The sequence below is a fragment of the Ptychodera flava genome, chromosome 15 (assembly GCF_041260155.1).
Source record: "Ptychodera flava strain L36383 chromosome 15, AS_Pfla_20210202, whole genome shotgun sequence".
NCBI classification, from domain to species: domain Eukaryota; kingdom Metazoa; phylum Hemichordata; class Enteropneusta; family Ptychoderidae; genus Ptychodera; species Ptychodera flava.
Genome location: NC_091942.1, coordinates 27,891,753 through 27,914,630, shown reverse-complemented (window position 1 = coordinate 27,914,630; position 22,878 = coordinate 27,891,753). Strand labels below are relative to the sequence as shown.

At 37.3% G+C, this 22,878-nt stretch overlaps 2 protein-coding genes across 2 annotated transcripts; one reads left to right on the top strand and one right to left on the bottom strand.

Annotated features, from left to right (window-relative positions):
* Positions 1 to 1,497: 1,497 nt before the first annotated feature.
* On the top strand, positions 1,498 to 7,588 carry LOC139151741 (uncharacterized). The gene is made up of 5 exons (XM_070724715.1): positions 1,498 to 1,695; positions 2,113 to 2,167; positions 3,847 to 4,077; positions 5,032 to 5,816; positions 6,543 to 7,588. The coding sequence occupies exons 1-5, from the start codon at positions 1,597 to 1,599 to the stop codon at positions 6,939 to 6,941; spliced, it is 1,569 nt and encodes a 522-aa protein (XP_070580816.1). The 5' UTR covers positions 1,498 to 1,596; the 3' UTR covers positions 6,942 to 7,588.
* A 2,470-nt stretch (positions 7,589 to 10,058) lies between these two features.
* LOC139151743 (centromere protein X-like) lies at positions 10,059 to 22,792 on the bottom strand. Its single transcript, XM_070724718.1, has 5 exons — positions 22,539 to 22,792; positions 18,492 to 18,543; positions 13,791 to 13,844; positions 11,778 to 11,866; positions 10,059 to 11,149 (listed from the first exon to the last, which is right to left on the bottom strand). The coding sequence occupies exons 1-5, from the start codon at positions 22,572 to 22,574 to the stop codon at positions 11,135 to 11,137; spliced, it is 246 nt and encodes an 81-aa protein (XP_070580819.1). The 5' UTR covers positions 22,575 to 22,792; the 3' UTR covers positions 10,059 to 11,134.
* Positions 22,793 to 22,878: the final 86 nt, after the last annotated feature.

Below are 22,878 nucleotides of genomic sequence, written 5' to 3'. Positions count from 1 at the left end.
GATAAATATTTCGGAGGAAGTAGGTCTTTACGGTGAAAGTGCACTACATACTGCTATGGAAACCAAAATTTAACAGGGGCTCAGCAAAACCTGGAAGTCAGGCTTTCATTGGAAGAAACATTCGTCCATACGGATAAGCCTAATATACATTCAACTGTTGAGCCGAGACACGGTGTTACGCTGAGTGTCTGCAAATACGAAGACTCGGGGTGACGGAAAGAAACAAAGTTTTATGCATAGTAGGGAAATCTACCCATTCGTTTGCACGCGGCACATCTTATGTATCTTGTCATAGTATCAGCATAACTGTGCTGGTTTATGATGCCCACTCAGAGACATTTGACTCGAGAATGAGAACTGATTGCCATGCTAAGATCACAAATGTCTTGCTTGTTTAATAGAAATGTGCTCTTGTGTGAAAACAAGGAAATGATGTCTCATCGACGCATGATTGTCGCTGCATATTGCGCGGAAGCCTTTTCATATTAAATGTTTTTTATATCAGAAAGAAAAAATCGAAATAATTCTGTGTTTAGTATCGATATCTGTAACAGTTTGGTAATTTTGTCAGTATATTTGATACAGCGTATCGAATGCCGTCTCTATTTCCTACGTGTTATATTTAAAAGCACAAACATCCATTGTATATTGCAGTATTTGGGTTGTCGATGTGGGCTGCATATAAGCAGTCTACGTGGTAATGTTGTTGTTGACAGGGCTGATCTGCAGTTGGTCTATGGGCTAACATTGATTTGTCGATAACCTTGCAATACTACATGTGTTGCATACTCAAAAAGAAAAGACAGTACGAGACGTTCAATATCGTTCCGAAGGGTAGAAAAATAAATTGTTGTAGTAATTAGAAAATAAAAGACGCTTGTAATTTTTTTTAGATAATCATAGCCAATCAGCAAATTCCCATCTGGTAGTGTATTTTAAGAGTGTTTTGCTGTATTTTAGTTATGTCAAACGTACTTCGGCTCCATCTCTGGACATAGTCAATGGACGTGACTGTGTGTCTATCAACCTTTACACGGGCTTCCCTAATTGTTTTAATTAGTTGACATTCTTCCGTGTCGAGTTTTCGGCTTGACTCCTAACTGAAGTCTAGGTATTTTAATCTCCCTATTTTTGGAGTGTTGGACCTCTGGAAATCCTCCATCCGCCGGGAAGTTATAATAACGAGCAGTCGCTAAGAATTCTACTCAAAAGCTTGTATCACTATCTGAATTCAAGGCTGATAGAAATTCACATAATGTAAACTCACTTCAGCTTACCAGTAAACCGTCTATTACTGACCACACAAGACCGAAACAGGGTCATTTGTAACATTTTAAAGACTGGTTTAGACTCCAACGAAGTTTACGTGCATGTTCTAAAGTTCCACATGCACCCCAGTGACATCATACATTATTCAGGGCATTGTCCAGTTGAGCCCCGAGCTTCCTCACGTGACCAACCCATGTTGCAACATCAGCTGGCTAACAATAACAAGTGTGTTCCGCCATCATTCCTGCATATATATAGTGTCGGCAGCGATCAGTCACCGTTGTGCAGTGGTCGAGTACTCCAAGGTGTAGGAGTGAAGCAGGCGACATGGCTGAAAGTCACAGCAATTCCCTCAAGTGTACGATCATTAACACCGGCATTTGGCGCTGCAATGCGCAAAGTTCGGGCATACTGAACAACCGAAAAGTAAGTTCGTCGTGTACCACGGCTTCGATGGAAAGTGCATTTCCTGTAGTATATACCTTTGTTTCAAAGAGATCGGTCAGTAGTCTATCTGGGGAACAGCAAAATTTGATAGCTGCAAACATGAAAATGAGTATGGGGTTTGCGGATATGTTTCTACGTGTTATATATATATACATATATATATATATATTATATATATTATATATATATATATATATATATATATATATATTATATATATATATTTATATATATATTTATATATATATATATATATATATGTGTGTGTGTGTGTATGTGTGTCTGTCTGTCTGTCTGTCTGTCTGTCTGGGTGTCTGTATGTGTGTGTGTAAGTGCACGCTCGCATACTTTGGTGTCCTAAATTAAACGATCGTTATGATGATGATTTTTTGACAGCATCGAGTGAGGGTCGACATTGAAGTCATCGGTGATGGAACGAACACAGAGTCAGGTAAGTCTATTCGCGCATGTCATGTTATTTTGGAAATACCCGCCTACAGCAAATCACGGTCCGTGATAGAGGGACCGTGAGCAAATACTCGGAAACTCATAGAGTTTGCCCTTTCAGTTATCAAAATGGCGTCGTTGAAAAACTTTAAAAATACCTCAGAAATGGAAAAAAGATAGGAATTTTCGAAGTTGTCTGTCTTTGTCGTCGGAGTCGACAATTTTGCCTTCAGGAGAGAGTGAACCTCGCTTTAACATTCCGCTAGGGAATCGACATTTAGGATAGCTTTATCAGACAACGTACACTGAATCCATATATTCTGTTTTCGTTTGTTTCCGTGAATATCGAAAAATAAACCCTGCATTTGTTGTACTTTCCGTCTTCGAAAATGGCACATCAAAATTAAAGTCGTGAGAGCTATCAAACGGTTCCTCTTCCATTTCCGTGTTTACAACCTGCATTGCACTGAATCGCCTAGGTCTAGGTCGTGCCCTCAGAGTTCTGCCTGAGTGACGTCAGCAGGTAATAGGCTCGGTGGGGAATACCACTTACATAATCTACTACACCGTTTCAGGGTATTTACGCCGCCCACAGCATGTTGGCTGGATGAATAAGGAAGCATTCATTTTTTTCAAGGGGAGGGGGTCTGTAGAATTTAAGCGGCGTATGAAAAGTACATTTACCCTCCCCTCAATTTATCAATTGTTAACTGTGTCCCCTAAATATATCAATCATAAAATATTGACCGTTCCACACACATGGCTCTTTAACCATATTCGTTCTGCAAATAATGCAAGCAAAGCCCAATTTGATAAAACTAACACACACTGGAAAAATACAATGGGAAGGGGAGAAACGAAGTCGGGGAAATTTGCCTACTCGAGCTCTTTCGGTAACTGGACGGTATACAGTTTGCGTGCTTCGTTTTTTAAAGCGAGTCAACGACGAATTCGTGAGCTAGCATGTTTGGTTGGAATATTATGGTTTGGTCTTAGCCAACGGAGATGTATACTTTTATAGTAGATGTGTGTAACAGTCATTGCATTCACAGAGTGGAACAGAAACTATCGTCTCTTAATTTTGTAAATTCATATGTGTCATCTAGAAAATACGTATCGTCGATATCTGTATGCGGCAACGCTAAAAGATACAAGGCTATTCCCTTGTTGAAAATTATCAAACTTCCACATGATTTTATCTCAAACAAGGCACTCCCCTGCTTGTCATTACACTGCAACGGGGTGTAATCCAGGAAGATCCGAAAACGTCCGTATACTTGGCGTAGGATTGTTTCTACGACGGATGGAACATGTGTATTGAAGCAAAGTGTCGCATGATTCACCCCAGATAGAACTGTGTTTGTTTGTAATTTTCGATAGGAGCCCGGTTGCATGCATTTACATAAGAAAGAAATTAACGCTCTCAGGAAAAAGAAGTGTCTTGTTGAATCGAGAAGATTGTCGTTGTTATGTCACACACCCTAGGGTTTATGGTAATGTGCGTACCATTTGTCACGGTGTCAATTTGCTGTGGTCATCGGCAGGCGAAACGACAGTGCACCTTATAACAACAACAACTACAATTACATCGACACCAAAACAACAACAACAACAACAACAACAACATCAGTAAAACAAAACAACAAAAAGGTGTACTTCACGTATATTTTTTTCTTTTTGCAGTTCTCATAAATATATACGGAGCAGGAAATGGCGACCGACTGATATCATCCACCGAAATTACTCAAGAAAACTTCTGTGGTGTAGTCGTTAGTTCAAAACGGAAAGCAATGGCGATACTGTACAAGAATCAGCGAGAAGAGAAGAAACACATTCTTATAAAGGAGGATGACGACAGCTCTCAAAGCGTCGGCGATCTCAAGGATAACTTTTTGAAAGAATTGTTGACCGAAGGTAAATCATCTTAATTTATTTGTACTTAGAGGTGCTACAAGTTTTAAATGAGTTCCTGAATTATACGCAGACACATACAGACACACACACTCTCTCTCTCTCTCTCTCTCTCTCTCTCTCTCTCTCTCTCTCTCTCAAACAGAGGACAATCTAGAAATAAGTTATATTGGTCGCAAGTGCGTGAAACTTGCGTGGATATTTGTTTTGGGGGACACACACACACCATATATATATATATATATATATATATATATATTTAAAAACTATCTACTGTTGATTGACCAATCAGAGTGCTCAATGCAGGGTGTTTTATTTACTCATAAAGCCTTGGTCACCAATTCCAGAAACGAATGACAGCGCAGTAGTAAAGTACTGTCAATCAAAAGTGGAACATGTCATATTCTGTAGACATCTGGTATGTTTTAATATTCAAATTTGGTAACACAGCGGAAACCAGCTGCAACACAAATCTGCTGTGCCCTAGGGCATTTATATAATGTGCCCTAGGGCATTTATAGGATGTTCCATTACATTGGAAGGCTATTTCACAAATAAAAGTTTTAATTCATATCCTAAATATGTTACATTGAGAAAGGGGACGGTTGACGTAAACACATTGAAAACGAAAATATATCAGTTAGGGGCGATAGTTTTTAAGTCGGATAAAACCCTCGTACTCGGGCTCTTCTGGTATATAAAGTCCAACCCTACGATAAAATGTCTCGGCCTGCGGCCTCGACATTTTATCGTTGGGTTGGGCTTTATATACCAGAAGAGCCCTCGTACTCGGGCTTTATCCTATACATATATATATATATATATATATATATATATATATATATATATATATATATATATAATCTGTCTGTTCTGCTATCCATCCGTACATTGGCCATCTCTGTATATTCGTCTGTCTTTCGCTGAGTTTGTGGTTTTGGTTTTCTTGTTCAACAGACCAAATTTACGAAAACGTAGCCTGTGGTAACCAGTCAAGGAACATGTATGTGCTCAGAACAAGAGTGGTAATGTGCACATTGTTCTCCAAGCGCGGTTCCCTTCCCTCGTGCTGTTGGGATTACCCGTTGACTGAACTGAGCCGCTCGTACACCCGAGAGGGAGATCCTCGATTCTCTCTAAGGCTACGCAGCGGGGATAGCGCGTTGCTAAGGACTAAAACGTGTGCGGACAACGAACGAATTGAATCTGCAATCAAACGCTTCTTGCCCCAGCTGGAGTGCGACGGAGTTAGTAGAAGCGAGTCCGACTCACTGGAGACGAACAGTGACAGCGGCATCGAGATCTCTTACGACGACAGCGAATATAGCGGTGCTTCAGATGTGAACACTTCGCAGACGATATCGATGGACGATGAGACCTCACTCCTATCACTCACCATGTCTGGCGCTTCTGCTGATGCCACTACTTGTCCAGAGAAGTCTCCCGGAAATAATTTCGTAGTCGGAGAAAAATCAGAGGAACTGAAGGCGTCATTGAAAAGGCCATGCTTTCAGAACGCCGATCAAAACAGACCGCAGAACCCGAACACGAAACACTGTTCGTGCCCCGACTGCATCACCAGCTTATCGACGAATTCAGATGACACGCCCGTCAGCATGAAATTGGCCAATAACGGCTATGCCAACACCCAACACTATGAGAACACTCTTGTTGAAAATGAAGAAATTACTAAAGCACGGCCTGCGATACCACCGCCTCCTCTGCCAAAGAAAACATACAAGGCAAGTTAATATAATATAATAAAGTTGTATATATAGGCACAACTTAAAATATTAGAGATCTAATTATTATTTTTTATAGAACGTTCACAGCAAGTACGCTTTTTATCCCATGAGTGTAATTATATAGCGCGATCTGTCTCTGTCCTGTCTGAGACTTGCAAGATACATGAATCTTATATATATATATATATATATATATATATATATATATATATATATATATATATATATATATATATCGCCTTTCTTTGGTCAGCATAGTATTCTGTACATATGTTATTAAAAAGGGTCCTGAACACAATGCACATGTCAATTAACCCTTTGAGTGTTGTAAATTTTCCCTCCAAAATTTTCCTGCTATATTTTACTAATTTTTATTTTTTGTTTTGTCATAATTTTGAAACCAATGGACATAATCTGAAGAAAAAAATGTCTTGATCTGGAAAAAAAATGTCTGCGTTATATTTCGAAAGGTGACAAAACATTGACTTTGGCATTTAAAGTGTTAAACGGCAGTACTGAAAAATATCAACGACACAACAAACCGGGATTACTACTCATAGATGAATCATGGGTAAAAAATTGCAACACCGCAACAGTATAGTAGCTGCCTCTGAAAGTTGTCTGTACCAGTCCGTTAGGATATTATTATACGCAATACGGCTTTTAATAATTGGGATTAATAAGAACGAAGTTTATTTTCTGTTTTCCTCTTAATGTGTACAGAAGGATCCATTTGCTAATTTGACAGACATACAGCGTTTGATGATGTTGATTGAACGGCGGGAAAGACAGTGCAGCGATTGGTTCACATTTGAGGAACTCCACCAGGTCAGTGAGATGCTGTCACCACTCTGCCCGTTCGGCAAGGACTGGCGTCAATTGATGGACTACGCAAGAATCAACATCATGGCCGAAGACGACATCAACGCAGTCACAGCGCACTCGGGCGAGCTGCCGGCTTACCTGTTCCTGACTCTGTGGCATAAGATGCGGCCGACTGAATGTACCAGACAATGCGTTGAGGATGTGCTGCGAAAAATGGGCAGAGACGATGTCGTCAGGATGGTATTTCAACGAGAGTCCCAAGAGGGACAGAGTTCGATGTATAGTTGTCCAAATTGACCGTGACGCAGATTGACATGTGTGCAGCATCGAGGCCGACCGGAGTGGTATAGGTGATACGATATGTACAAGTTACCGTGCAGAATGGAGAGATTGATAAAATGGGAAGAGGGGGCCCCCTGTAGTACTCGCTCATTAAAAGCAGTATCTATTCCGCAACACTTCCTCTTTCACTGTTAAGTTTACCGAAACTTAACATTTGCAATTTTATTCTCGAGTGGGCAAGAGCGCGAAATATTTAACATGTACTACTTCCAAATAATGCGAAACGTTGTATCCCTTTTAGGCTTTTGTTAACAAATGTGAACGAGTGATAATAGTTGGTCAAGTTTCGGTTTCTGAGCAAGGGTCTTTAGTTTCGATTACACATACGGTCATTCGCACTTTCCTGACTCGGTCGACGGAAAGCTGCATCCTCGGTTGGTTCAGCTGTACTAATCTAGGAATAGCTGGTAAACTTTGCTCCTGCGCTTGTTATGCATAGACAGTTAACTATTTGCGGTTTTCTTCCATCCACACGGTCTGGCACTATAACGTTTATGTCCGATGATTTTACACATTTCACTTCTACATTTCACACTTATGTATGAGTACATAAGGGTTATATGAGTGTGTCTTTACGAATGTCTGTATCTATAATATATATATATATATATATATATATATATATATATATATATATATATATATATATATATATATATATAGAGAGAGAGAGAGAGAGAGAGAGAGAGAGAGAGAGAGAGAGAGAGAGAGAGCTGCGTTGCCAACCTGCAGCTAGTCGCACAGATGAAAGTGGATTTAATAGTTTTAATAAGATTTTTAATAAGACTCGTACATACCTAACAAGGGTACATAGCTGATATAGACAGAGAGCGGCCTTATACATTTGTACACATATTCTAAAGGGAATGTTCTTCATAGGAAAAACTTAAGCCACCTTTATGAAAACAAATCCAAAGACATCTCGGAGAGAATTTGCTTATACTCTTATTGATTTGTCAAGTCAGTTGATAGAGAGCCAAAGATGTGGTGGGTACACTTCGAGTGAACTCCTTTTACTAAAACCATGGAGGTATCGACTCGCTGTTACCACCGTATTCATGATGTACCAACACTGTGGGGTTTTTGTACCTTAGGAGGAAATTAAGTGGTGTATTACCGCACGGAGGGTTCGAAGGAAATGCTACTGTGAACATCAGGAAGTATCAGTGTTGGTTGGACAAGTGTGAATCGGCAGCTGTCCATTGCAGATATGATTGTGCACACTGTATTGCACTGCATCGCCCATACACTTTTTACCTCGTACCTGTAGAGGAAGGTGTTGCATCAGAGTTTAATCCCTTCCCCCTTTTGATTACATGCGCGGTCGTTGACCTGGTTTTTTTTTAATAAGTGTGAACTTGGCACAGGCATACCAAACAGTTCCTTCTAAGAGCGCCCTCTATGGTCATTCGGGTAGACATAAAAATATATCAGTTGTTTTTAAGACTGACATTTTGCAAATTGGCAGTTTACAGTGAATTCGGAAGAACGCATCAGTTTTTCCGAATAGATTATTTTAAGTGTTATTATTATTTGCTATTTATCGAGCGACTTAAACAGATCACTCTGCTAAAAACATTTCTGGACAAATACACATTCTTGTCACTGGTGTTGTCGTACAGGTACACCACACTCTTTCATTCTTGTGCCTTCAGCAAGCAGACAAGAAAAGAGTTTGAAATCGGTCATGAACCTTATTGTACTCTCAGTCATGTGATGCCTGAAATATGGTGCAGGAAATCAGACTTATGGTAGTTCCTGCCTCCAAACGAAAGACTTTGCTTAAACTTTCTGTAAGGAAACTTTTACTTCATTCAACGTCAAAATAAAAAATAAAAATAAGGGGTATCCGTGCAATATCTGGTACTAACGAAACAAATTATCCAACATTTACTGACAATTGAAATGCAAAATGGCCATCAACCTTGGTCTATGCTCGTCATTTCTACAGTTTTCCTGAATTTATGATCATACACCTCAGAATGACCTTTGACTGCTTTGCAAATCTGGCAGGTCGCCATGATTATGTCAACAAAGAAAAATGCATCATGAAAAGATTATGAAACCATTATGTTGCGTCATGTGAAAACCAGATCCACGCATTTAGGGAAGTTGTCTTTGCGAGTTCTGAGCACATTGGTTCCCGGCATCAACAATTTTCATGGTTACTATTTACTATACCATTAACATGGCTGCAGTGGGTGGGGGATTAATTGGTAGTTGGAGATAATTATGACAGAATTGGGCTTGTCTGCAAATCTCTCTGATACAACTGGGCAAACTTACAGGTCAAAAACAGTCACCAGAGCTCAAATGTGTGCTGGCTACCTCATCCTAACTTTAACACAAATCAATGTTTGTCCTAAATTGTCAAAAGATATTACAAGGAATTTGTAATCAATCTTCAGTAGTTGTCAAAAAATAAAAAAAATATAAAGAATGTGTATAATCTTGTGTTCAGTGAGCTATGCTATTATATAGATATCAAGATTCATTGATTTAACCATTTCACCACCATGGTTTGGCCCTAAACCAATCCTTATAAAGGTACAGCTGTAGTATGCGCCTTGAAAATAAAGCCCTAAACTTTTGCTGAAATTTTCCTATAGGAATCTTTGAACTATCCTTTTTGAAAATCCAGAATAAAAATTGGGGGTCACTGGCAAATTTTGGTACAAGAGAAAAAAAACATCCAAGGTTTACTGATATCTGAAACTCAAAATGGCTGTTACACCTAGTAACCTCAATGGAAAAAAATACAAATTTTGATTTTTGAAAAACTACGACTGTGAGAAGTTTTTTTACACCAAGAGCTTTAAAATGAACCCCCACAAGTAGTATATCAGGAAAGAATTGTAAAAGTTTGGGAGTCTGAATATCTGTCCCAGAGGCGCGTTCTACCATAATGGTGATTTCGATCTGTGTACAGGGAATAGGAGTGAACAGATTTAAATGAAAGATATGAACGTCTGGCCTTATATCTGAAATAGAGTTCCATATTTATTGTAAAGGTATTAATTTTTATTTATTGACTGCAATGCATGCCAGTGATCATATTCTGTATTTTCTCATTTGGTTGTCATACGTCATTTTACTCAAGTCTCTTCCATTTTTGTCGGATCTGGTATAATTTCTGTAATCACTGCAATCTGCATAATTAAAACTAAACAAAGTAAGAAATAAAACATTTCTGTGAATAAAACAAACAAAATTATGGCTATTACTGCACAAATATAACCCTATTTGTCATGTTGCCACCCGTTTTATGTATTACATGTATGTTATGCTCAAACTAGCATGCACCTCGGGGATAGATATTCGGATTCTCAAACTTTTTACAATACTTTATTGGTCTACCACTTGTGGGGGCACATTTTGAAGCTTATAGAAATCTTTTACCGACTTACTTTTTGTGAAAATTGAAATTTTTCCTCATAGAGTTAACGTTTGGATGGTGGCCATTTTGAATTTGAAATGTCGGTGAATATTAGGTAATTTGTTTTCTCTGATACCAAAGTTTGAACAGTGACGGCTGGTTTTTATTCATGATTTCAAAATGCACGGATTTAAAGTTTTCATATAGAAAGTGTTTGCAAAAATTTTAAGTCTCTTCAAGGTGCATACTACCTCACCACAAAGTGACGCTAGTACTGTAGCAGAGCTCTTTTGACCACCGATATAGTATACTTGAAGGTCAACTGACAAATTAACCTCCACATGACAGAAGGGGCAGCAATATATAACACAACGTCCATGCATTCACACCCAGTAAACTTGGGTTATTAACTGCCAAGTTGGTATATTCTGAGTGATTTCAGAGTAACTTGTGTAAACTACTGGCATGTATTTACAAGTGTACTTCATGATTAGAATTGCACCAGCTTTTCATAGCAATTCATTACAATCACAGAAAAACAACAACAACCGGAATGAATTTGTAACATGTACACAATACAAATTCAATGGTCAAATCTTAAATATGACAAAATCCATTCTACAGCATCTTAAAAGTTGTCCTTGGCATCACATCAGGCTCAGAAAATGTTAAGTAAAGCTTCCTACAGTCTTGCAATTCTGTCAGCTGTCAAGGATTCTTTTTACCATCAATATCATATCTATATCATAGTAAATCTTGTGGCAGGCCTCCCCTAGAAGTCAAGAAGCTGGAAAAAATAGACAAGACAATATATATTTGGAAATGTGGATACACGCATTGGCTGTCACATTAAAGATCAGTTAGTTAACTTTTGATGTAATTTCAAGTATTCACATTCTTTTCTTGTTCTACTCCCAAGAACTGAGTTGCTCAGTCTTCAACTTGTAACCTCAGCTTGTGTGTGCACATAATGCCCAATCAATATTGTTGACAACCAAATTTCACTCAGCACTAAAATTTGTTTGTCATCAATAGCGCTATATATTGTATGTACAGTGTTGTATTTTCAAGTTTAATACTCTGTATTTCAACATACTTATACTTTAAGGTGGAGATAAGAAAAAGATTATTAAAAAAAGAAGGAAAAAAGTGAATATTAGAGCTGTTTTACCATCAACACATATTAGCAAACACATATACACATAGATCACATAATCATTCATTTTAATTTATTGCCTAATGAACTGTAAATTAATCTGTGGATATGCTCTGGTTGGTATAATTCGGTTAAGATAACTCACTGCGTTTAGTAACAAACTAAAACCATTACAGAAATCTTTTTGCCATTTGTGTTTATATTCTGATGTCTCATTTTTCTGGATGGAATCAATAAACAGACAGTGTAAAAGACTTACAAGTTGTGGTAGAATTTTTTCCAGATGTTCAACATCAACCACATCTGATGATGAAGCTTTGGCTTGTAATTCTGCCCTGTTTGCCGCTTCTGCAATAACAAATCAACACCGTACAAAAAAACAACATTTATTCTGTTTTTTTCGTCATCACATTGTGATCATTCCTCAATCAACAGGGCTTGAAATACCTTTTTTCAACCACCTGTCCACTGGACAAGTCAAAATAAAAAGTACCTGTCCCAGTGAGAAAAGTACCTGTCCAAAATGGCCCGATTATTCTGAGAAACTATACTAATTTCAATTCAATTCAACAAACTCATGTCTGTATCGTATGCAAACTGGTGCAATAGCGCCCTCAGTGTCGAGATAGCTCTGAGAATCTCCAAATCCAAAAGATTTGAGAAGTGACCTTAGATAAATCAACATGGCTGCTTCCTGTAAACAGTGATTAGATATTATCGAACTTTGTTTTACTTTTTTCTGCGGGTAAATATCCAAAGAATGATTTTCAAAATTTTAAAAGGTATATTATAACTTTAAACTTATGAATATTTGCTGTAGTCAATTGGTTAAAATACTGTTTGCAGGCTGAAAAAACCTACCTGTCCACTTGGACAAGTACTTTTCAAAACTACTTGTCCCAGGCCAAATTTCACTTGTCCAGGACAGGCAGACAGGTATTATTTCGAGCCCTGATCAATCTCAGTGAAAATGATTACTTAACAGCATTCTCTTGTTCTGATTGTCATCTTGGGTTGCATACATATGTATGTTGATGATGATCACTCAGACTCAGGGGGGGGGTCTCTGATTATTTAGGAAATTGGCAGGGTCAGAATACCACAGCACTTTTCAAATGGTAACGCGACCATACAATTTTAGATTAAATCATCTTGTTTGAATTGGTTACAGAAGTATGCACCTCAAAACAGAAAGTATCAGTTTTGCTGAAATTTTCCTAACAGAAACTTTGAATATAATCATGAATAAAAATCAAGAGATCACCGTGAAAAGTTAGGGATTAGAGAAACAAAAGACCTAAAGTTTACCAAATTTGATATTCTAATTCTAAATGACAGCTATGACCCAAGTTAAGGATGGGAAAAGTTACTAGTTTCTTTTTCAGAAAAACAAGATTGCTTAAGTTTCATTTACTGCAATTTTTCAAAATGAGTGCATGTAAGTAGCAGTGTAAAATTGTGAGAGTCTGAAAATCTTAGTGGCTCTATGGCAAACTCTATTTGGAGTCAATCTACATCTCAAGTGTATGGTTGGTACCACTGGAAATATTACAACTGTAGTACTTCTGTGCAGACAACACTGCTCTGTCTATGGACTTGTTGTATGGGATAACTAGCTATTGAACACAAAGTCTGTCCACTTGGGTGCACACATGTAGTAGATCATCCACAATCAATACAGCTGGGTGAAGTTCAACTGCAGAATAGAATGAGCGCCCTCAAGTGACAGAACTTCAAGTAAAGTTACTGAATCTTCCCATCCATCCACTTTCAGGGTTTTGTGCTGGATATTTCACTTTTGTTATCCACTACATCACACTTCCAGTTACGCATCAGATGAGCAACAAAGCTCAACTGAAATACTTTCAAGAAATTGCCACAGATAATTGACATTAAAACAATGTGACCTTGTTGCTTAAAATCTCAAGACAGAGGATCTGAGGAGAAGCAGCAAATTTACACGTGGTTGCATTGCAATTGGTATTTCTCATTGCAATGCCCATTTATAATGTAGCTGCTAAATGCCAGTGTGCGCAGTTTGTACCTAAATAAGTTGTACCACAGTCCCTCTGGGTCTACAGTAGGCAGACCCCGATAGCGATATCACCAATTTTTTTGTTTGGAGCTATATATACATTCTTATGTGAACACGAACAAATTTCTGATAAGACTGACCTGTGTTACAAACTCTGGCATAAAAAGTCCCATGTATGTATCTAGAATCTTTGAAGAAATTGTGACCTTGGGGAGTCATTAATGGAAGCATACTTACCCAGTGAGAATATTCTTAGATATTCAACAACCAGCTTCAGTGCATCGCTGTTGACTGGAAGTTTATAACATGGAAATAAACAGAATGTAAAAATTCTATTAGATGAATGACAAAGCTACATAGATATGCTGCAAGGGTCGGAAATTGTAACAGTATTTTCATTTTCAATGGTAACTTCAAAATGTGTCAAATTGGGTAGAGAGTCTAAAATTTTGACAGGTACAATAATAGATCTAATCCATTTACAACCAAGTTGACTTTTGTTGAAAGTCTGTTCTCTGTGAATCATTGTCATGACATCTCCAACATCTTTTACAAATTTAAATTCCAAACAAAAGTGAAAGTGTGTGTGGTTGTAAAGATAAACATCCATATATGCTGATCCGTGTTGAAAAAAAATGACTAATTAATAAAAAAAATGTAGCTTATTTGGGACTATGGGTGTGTCAAAATTATCTGCAAACTTTCAAAAAAATTTTAAGATTACAATTGAGAATTGTAGTATATCCGGAGAAAAAGGATAAATTCTTAAGAATATTCTTTGAACACTTTTGTCTCCTTGGAAACTCAAGCTGTGGTTTTGCTAAGGTGGGAAACATCAGTAAATAATTTGGGAATCCCCTTATTTCTGCTGTCTCCTCATCTGATTGCATTGATATACCCTGTCCAACCCTGGTAAAAAAATAGGGCCAAAGTCCCTGAAGCTACTATAGACATGGATACAAAATTAAGTATTTCCTGACTGTATGAAATTATCTCACTAAGGTCATCCTAGGGACATGTAAACCAAATATTAAAGCTGTCTGACCAGCGGTTTTGAAAAAACAAGCGACTCAACAGTTGACAGAGCTCTGCTGTGTTATGTAGAGAATAATCTTTTGTGACACATGTATTGATGAAGAAGGTGGATATCTTTGATAGCTCATTTCAGGATGGCCTGACCAAAAATGGAAAAAAATCCGTTAAAATACCGATTTGCATATTTCATCAGACTATATTAGTCTATAATAGCAAATAAACGAGAGTTAACTACATTCTAATTAAAGTAAACAAGACTTGCTTAATCAAGATTTACGTCATAAAAAAACAGCATATCTGTCAGATTATAAAGAATCTTGAGCTGGTTATCTTTTAATATCAGTATTTTCATCCTATTAACCAAGCACATTTTAACTTTCAAATTAACATTGTAAGTAAGTTCTGTTGAATAAGTTGAGACTGTACGTACTCAGAGAAAGCACACTGAAGAGATAAATGTTTGAAACTTAAGAAGTTCAAGGTCATCAAAAGCATTATAAGGAATCATGTTACACTTTCATTGCACTGTTTACACAGATTGCATAATTGCTATAAATAGCACGAGGAATCTTACAGCCCAGCTTTACCATAAAAACCCATCACTTTGACCACTCTTTTAATTGACCACTCTATTTTTTTCCTCAAAAGTAATCTTATTTTATCCTTACCAAGTCAACCATAAATGGAAATTAAAACTTTCTCTATCGCTATTTATTTGACCACCCTATCATGACAAACTATTATGAGCAATTTCTTTTAGATAACATAAATGGTGGTTCAGAATATATCAAAGTTCGGATTCAGGAAAGTTGTCTTTACATGTTTTAATCCTCCAAGATGGTAAGCATTTCACTATGAACTGTCAAAAAAGTTGAACTTTCTGATATTCCACACTAAAATTATTTTGGCTTTGATGATTTCCTAATTAATTCATTATTTAAAATCATATTAATTATTTTTTTCTGGGTGAATTGATAGGGTTTATACAGTACAAGAATTAGATACAATGTAAGTCAAACTTTGACCAAAATGACAAAAAAATTCCTTAAAAATACACATTTGCATATTTCATCACAATTTGAACAATCTAAGTTGGGTTATCCCTAGGGACCTGTATACCAAATAACAAAGCTGTCTGACCAGCGGTTATGAAGAAGAAGATTTTTTACCAAAAACACCTTTTTTGGCATTAATTTGCCTATTTTCAACAATATCAAAAATTAAAAAAATAGTTTCTCAAACTCATATTTTTCATCTACACAACAAATATCAAATCAGTAAGTACTGCGGTTCTCAAGATATTTGAGTGGACGGACGCCTCACAAACGGACATACATACATACATACATACAGACTGACGCCGGACGGATACCCATCCCAATAGCTTCTATAGACTATAGTCTATAGTAGCTAAAAATGACTGGGGAATCCTGGTAATATTGGTACCTGCTTGCTGCATTTAACCAAACACTGAGCACTTAATATTATTTCAACAGAAAAAATTAATTTACAAATGAAATCATAGTGTTTGATAGATATTTACTGTCACTTCTCTTCCCTAAATTAAAACCGTAAAATTGATCATTTTTACAATACACAGATTGTTTCATGTCTTCCCCAAGCCAGTGTGATAATATTGATCATTTGCAATTGATGAGCAGTTACAGGAGAATATAAAACCAGAAAAAAATGAAGAGTGCATTAATGTATGTTATCAAGAAGTATAACATTATTGTCTACACGTTTTATTTCAATGAAAACTGTGCAAAATAGACTTTGTGCACATGTGCCGAATAAGACAATGTGAACGGTGGTATAACAGTGACATTATGAATGGTAAATGAGTATTTGTGGCAAGGGTACATAATTAAAAAGCTGTTATTCAAAATATGATGCATGGCTAATTTTTCCTCTACATCAATAAAACAGACTTTATCTGAATCAGCCCGGGACACTTTTAGGCCATACATAGTAACCACAATGGTTCTACTCCGGAATAAAAGGACGCGATGCGTTCTTCAGACTCAGTACGCCCGAATAATCACGTGATGCCGGTACAAACAAACCCACATGTGTACTAACGCGTATGGAAATCCACGTACGTCTATGCGCGTTTGCGCACATGGCTTTGTTTGTACCGTGGTCGATTCGAATTCCGGGTTTGGCCTATTGATGAAAACTCAAAATAGGATTTTTCTGCACATGACATAGAAAATATTCTATCTGGAAAGGAAACATGTTTACAGATATACAAGTGTAGCGGTAACTATTTTCACCCGACTGCAATGATTGCACAAATTGTGTTTCAAGCCATTTTCTGCCCTGAAAAAGCTACCCAAAGTGAAGAAATTGTTTAGTAAACCATAGATACTAAACACAGACTAATTGCAGCAAACAGAAGTGTCTGTCCAGAAAGACATGCTAAATGTATAACCTGTGAATTTGCTGTTGTTTCTAGTGATATCACTCCCTCAGAAAAGACAAAATATTGCCTGTCATCCTACTGTGGTGATGTATGTGATGCAGAACATGTTTGGTATACTGGTAGGTAATAACAGCCAGTGATGTACCGGTACTTGTAGTTTGGTCTCCAGAGAGGATAGATACCAGTCAAAATCTATTTTTGTTTTGATAGCGGCCAAGTTTGAAGCAGAACTAGAAACATTGTACCAATAATGGAATAGAGGAAAGTTCCAGATTTCTCTTTTTGTTTACATGTGACTTCCAGCCTCTTAAAGATAAAAGCGTTGCTGATTTGGTGTATATGTCAGCTGTCATGAGTTTTCTGTTGACTCAAAACAGAAAAGGCAGTAAATATTTCATCTTCATAACGAGTTACAAGAAAATCTTAGTCCAATGTTTTGTTTATAGTTATTGATTGGAAAACGTTAAAATAAATACTGAGCCCTAAAAGTTCACGTCTTGCCCCCTAATTTTGATGAATGAGGCATTGATCACCCCTTTCCATTAACATGCAGAGATAACATCAATGTCTACGTGCAGGGACCTGTTATTTGATTTCAGGAAAACAAAATCAGTCCACCTCCGTTAAAAAATTAAAGGTGAGGAGGTTGAAAGGGTAAATAGTTATAAATATCTTGGGATACTTCTTACAAACATGGTTTCTTGGGATGACCATGTGAATATGTTAAACCGTAATGTCAGCAAAGATTGTATTGTCTGTGTAAGATTTGGTGTGCCCAGGAACAATTTGCATATGTTTTACAGATCAACGGTTGAGTCAATCATTTGTTATTGTATTTCTTGCTGGGGCGGTAGTATTTCCTCTTCTAATAAAAATCAGTGTCATCAAAGCTGCTAGGAATATTCTAGGCGTACAATTGTATAGTTTTGATGACTTTATATGAAATCAGTGAAAAAAAATCTACAACTATATTGTCTGACAAAACGCATCCACTGAATAATTTCATTAAAATGAGGTCTGGTACCAGATACTATTCAATCAGTCGTCGCACAAACAGGTTTAGAAATACTTTTGTACCCTCAGCAGTGAGGATTCTAAACCAATTTTCTAACAGGTGAAAAACTCATCGATGGCTACTGTTAGGATTATTTTAAATTGTACTGTTGTTGATCGACAAGTGCTTTGTCTGTTATCTGGAACTGTGCTTTTAATCTGTGTGATCTCTTTGTATTTTATCTATTGCAATATTTGTTTTTTAGACTGTGTACACCACAACATTTTCATTTTTTATATTGGATTAACAAGGGATAATAATAATAATAATAATTTTACATTTTTCATAATTATAGCTGAGGGAAAACAATCAGTCATGCATGTAGTTTCTAAAGTCCTGATTAAGCTATGGAAATGTGCCTTTATTTAAACTCCAGAAATGCATACATATAATATAACAGAAATAACGTATTATGGACACTTACTTCTGGTTTTCTCATCTTTAACTTGTTTCAGAATTATTTTCTGTATTGTCTCCTGTAAGGGAGAAATATTAAAAAAGTCTTTTTTTTAGCTGATTGCCCAGCAGTAAACATGAATTCATCAAGAGGTGCCATTATCACTGCTAAAAGTTCTATGAGAGTCAAAAACACACCGAGTAATTTACGATATTGCAGGAAGGATAGTCGTGTGTCAAGTTTATTTCACATTTTACCAAAATTTGTGGAAAGTCCTGATCAAAGGCAGCATGCATTTACAGAAAGTTATACATTTCATATCATATTGCTAAACATAAATTGTGAATGAACTTGAGATGGATTGGGAAAGATACATGTAAATCATCACAGAAATCTGTCATGTACTCAGATATGCTCATTCATACCTAACTCTAATATTATATAGGGCTCAGCCCTTGGTGTCGCGCCAGGGGTTAAGATTGGCAATGTTATTTGTATTGATTCATGATAAAATAGAATTAATTGTTACTTTATATACGTTTGTATGACAACTATGCCCAGTTTCCCTCTGATGAAAGCATGCAGTTCACGTTTGTACACGACGTCAAACCCTGCAGCAGTACAGGTATTGTGTAAAAATGTTGGACAAAAATTGGCAATTTTTACCATGATAACAGCCTATTGTGTTTAACAAGGGACGTATTGTGCCATCATTATCATTGCAATGGTAACTGCACTGCCCACCTTCCACTTGCAAGCTGAAAACTATAGTGTTCTGTCTAAAAACTGGCAATTTTGAATCTAGTTATTGACACAGGGGGCGCTTTTCTAAAATTCAATCCCAGCATTCTTTGCGTATGCCCTCGTTCATATTCACGACAGTTTTCTCGCTTTTTCTATTTTTAGGCGTGATATTAACGATATTTTGTATCAGCGACAAGGTGGATAATAATACTTACTGGCTAATAAAAGAGATATATTTTATAAATGGCATGTTATAAAATAATAATTTGCACGTTTCGTATTTGTTTATTTACGAGTACTCAAAAAAACATGACCGCACCCATGAAAGTAGGGTACACTTCTGGTTATTCGCATTGTATAGAGTAATATGTAACAGGTCTGACCTGAGAGCGAGCGCAGCGTAGGGTATATCGTCATTGATGTTTTCAGGCAATAGCATGCTAATTTCTGTGTTTGATGCATGATGCATATCTTAGCCATTGAGGTTGAATAATTGTTGTCAATTGTTTTCTAGGATAACATTTATAGCAATTTAACTCGGAAATGCCAAGTTCAAACAAAAATTATTTAAAACTGGTAAATTATATGATTCCTATCAGTTTATTATATTAAACAGGGGCGGGAACAGAGGTAGTCTAATGTAAACATGTACTTGATATTCCCGTCGGTAGCTCTCAAGCACACGATTTTTAATTCTTGCGTGAGGTGACCGTTCGTTCTCGCGAGAGTTAGCTTGTTTCAAAATGGCGGCTTCTAGTGATACCCGAACTGGGCCTTCAAAAGTGATCGAATATAGTCATTTTGAAGCAAATTTCACACTTTCTTTGAAACAGAGAGATTCTTTTGTCGGAAATACAGATTGTCGACTAGGATTTGTGGTAGGAGTCTGAGATATCTTTAATTTCACGCAATACTTGTAAAAGTATTCAAAATGGCCGCCTCCATGGAAGTGCTCTCTTTTCAAAGTCGTAGGTATATATAGATTCCATGCTAAATTTTGTGTACACGCGTTAGTCTTAACCGCTCTCGCTGCGCTCGCTGTTATAATCTGCGCATGTGTAGTCAGTAAGCCGCTGGCGCGACTATAATGATTCCAGTATCTGAGTAAATCACCACAGAAATGTGTCCATTTACTCAGATATGCTCATTCATACCAAACTCTATTATGATTCCAGTATCTGTGCTTGCTACCAATTTATACAAAGTGTCTGCTGTCTGTGTTTATGTAGCATTAGGCAAAAAACAGAAAAGCTTTTGTTTCTCATCTTCACAAGTGTACAGTAGATCTTGACTACTGACTAGCCACAGCAGCCTATTTTCCTTATTGGAAAACATATGCAAAATATAACTGTTAAGCACAGCAGAAACTGTTGCATTTGATATCGTCTTTAAAGGCGCAGCCTCTGTTTAAAAGAACGTAAAGCTATGGTGGCGTTCATTGGGTAAGTGGACACCAAACAGGCAACACACAGGCACACACTCCAGAAAATGTCACTTTTTAGTTTTTTTCCGGCCCCAAAAACGCAGACAGACGGCCAAGCAGTCTGTGTGAAGCTGCTGCCAATCGAACTCTATGGTTATATTCAAATTCTAAAGCAACTTTAAGACGATTTTTTAGGAAATTCGAGCGCTGATGGTAGGTAACCAATGACGGTTGGCGATTTGAACCGACCGTCAATCAAAAATGTATAAACTCTTTTTGCGGTTTGTGTAATTAATGTTATAGAAATCAAACATCGTACTGGCCAAGTGTTTGACTGGGAGGAGAACTCCACTAATGCGAGAACCTGGGATTGAAAATTGCGGCTTTAAGATCTCAGGCATTCATGATTGCACACATGTACAGTTCTGAACATGTCAAACAGTATTTAAAAGTTTACACCATCATGATGCAAGATTTCAGAATTACCAAAGGGAACCCAGAAATCTGGTTGTTGTTGTTGTTTGTATTGTTGCTTCTGTTTATACTTTTGTTGTTGTTGACCAATAAAATTCAAATTCAAACGTAATGTAGATGTCCTAAGAATACACAACAAGGACACTGTCATTATTTGACCCAATGCAACTCACTATCTTCCTGTAATTACACTCTCTTCCTATAATTACGTAGAGAGTGTATGTTTGGCTGCGATGTTGGAAGAGAGTTGCAGTGGGTCAAGTAATGATAGTGCCCAGCTTGTAGTGTTTCTTATGATATCTACATTACCTTTGAAAGATACAATTAAACAATAGTTATGTTCGTTGGATTTTATATTGATTAACAAAGACAAAAACTATTATAACATGGACAACAATACAAACAACAACAGCAACCAGATTTCTGGGTTCCTTGTGGAATTACAATTTCATGTAAAGGTTTCTAGACGTTTCGGCACCAAGTCGTTTCGGCCCAAGACGTTTCGGCCTCCCAATTTCAGGCCCCAAGTCGTTTCAGCACCGCGACCCAAGACGTTTCGGCACCGCTGAAGGCTATGCTTACCTATGGGAACTTGTGCTGGAGCGTAATGTTGCAAATCAAAGCACTAAAAAGTATAGTGTCAACTAACATTCACGTATATGCTTTAATCTTTGTGAGAACATGGGAAGAGAAAAAACTTCATATTATTTTCAAATCTGTGACACAAGTTTATCGATTATCAATAGCCGCCGACACGGCAAAAGTTTTAAAGCGGTGACGAAGCAGCACGGCAAAAGTCACACAAAATACACGTAAAAGTACTGGTCAGAACGCAAAGGTCACGCTTACGAATATGACGGATCAGTCAATTACTAAATAGTTTGAAAAAAAATTCGAAACACGGATGCCGAAACGTCTTAGGTTGCGGTGCCGAAGTGACTTGGGGCCGGAAAGTGAGAGGCCGAAACGACTTGGGCCGAAACGACTTGGTGCCGAAACGACAAATGCTGAAAGGGTAAATGGTACATGGGTATAAACTGGTACCAGTTTATACCCATGTAAACATTCTCTTCAGGCTTCAAACCTCATTTGCAGTAAGTGCAAAACGGAGTTAGTATGTTCATAGTGTTTTATAGTACAATACACGTGCTGTTCATTCCATGGGTTAGCCATACTCCGATGGTATACATCATAATTACATTGTATGGCCTAAATGCAGGCCGTGCGCGAGTGAAAGTTATGGAAGGTCTTCGCGCGCCACTCACGCTGCCTAACTTCACTCCATATATACGGCATAGCAAAGTTCCCCCTTCATATAAAAAAAAACCATCGATACCCGAGACCACCTAGTGGTGGTTAAGCTGTATTGACGGATGTTCTTGTTAGATTCATGAAGGTGAGAAAGTCCTCTATGATAGATTGTAATTACTTACGGGTTTGAATGTGGCGCCGACATCGTCGTCCGCCATTTTTGCTTTGTTTTGGCATCGTCTACATTATCGTATGACTAATCGGCCTCTTCCGGAATACTTTAAATTTTTGAACATAATTGCCCAATAACTATGTAAAGTGGATCATTTGACGATTCGTCTTAGCATTTTGGTGAAAGAAATCAAAGTACTCATTGTACACTCGGTTTATAACAGATATCATATCTGTTTCAACACAAAAGATAAATATTCCTACCCTCCTGTAAAATGGTATGACCCAAATGGTACGACATTTCTTATGGCCCTTTAACTTACTGTAAAGAAGTCTAATAGTGAAACTCCA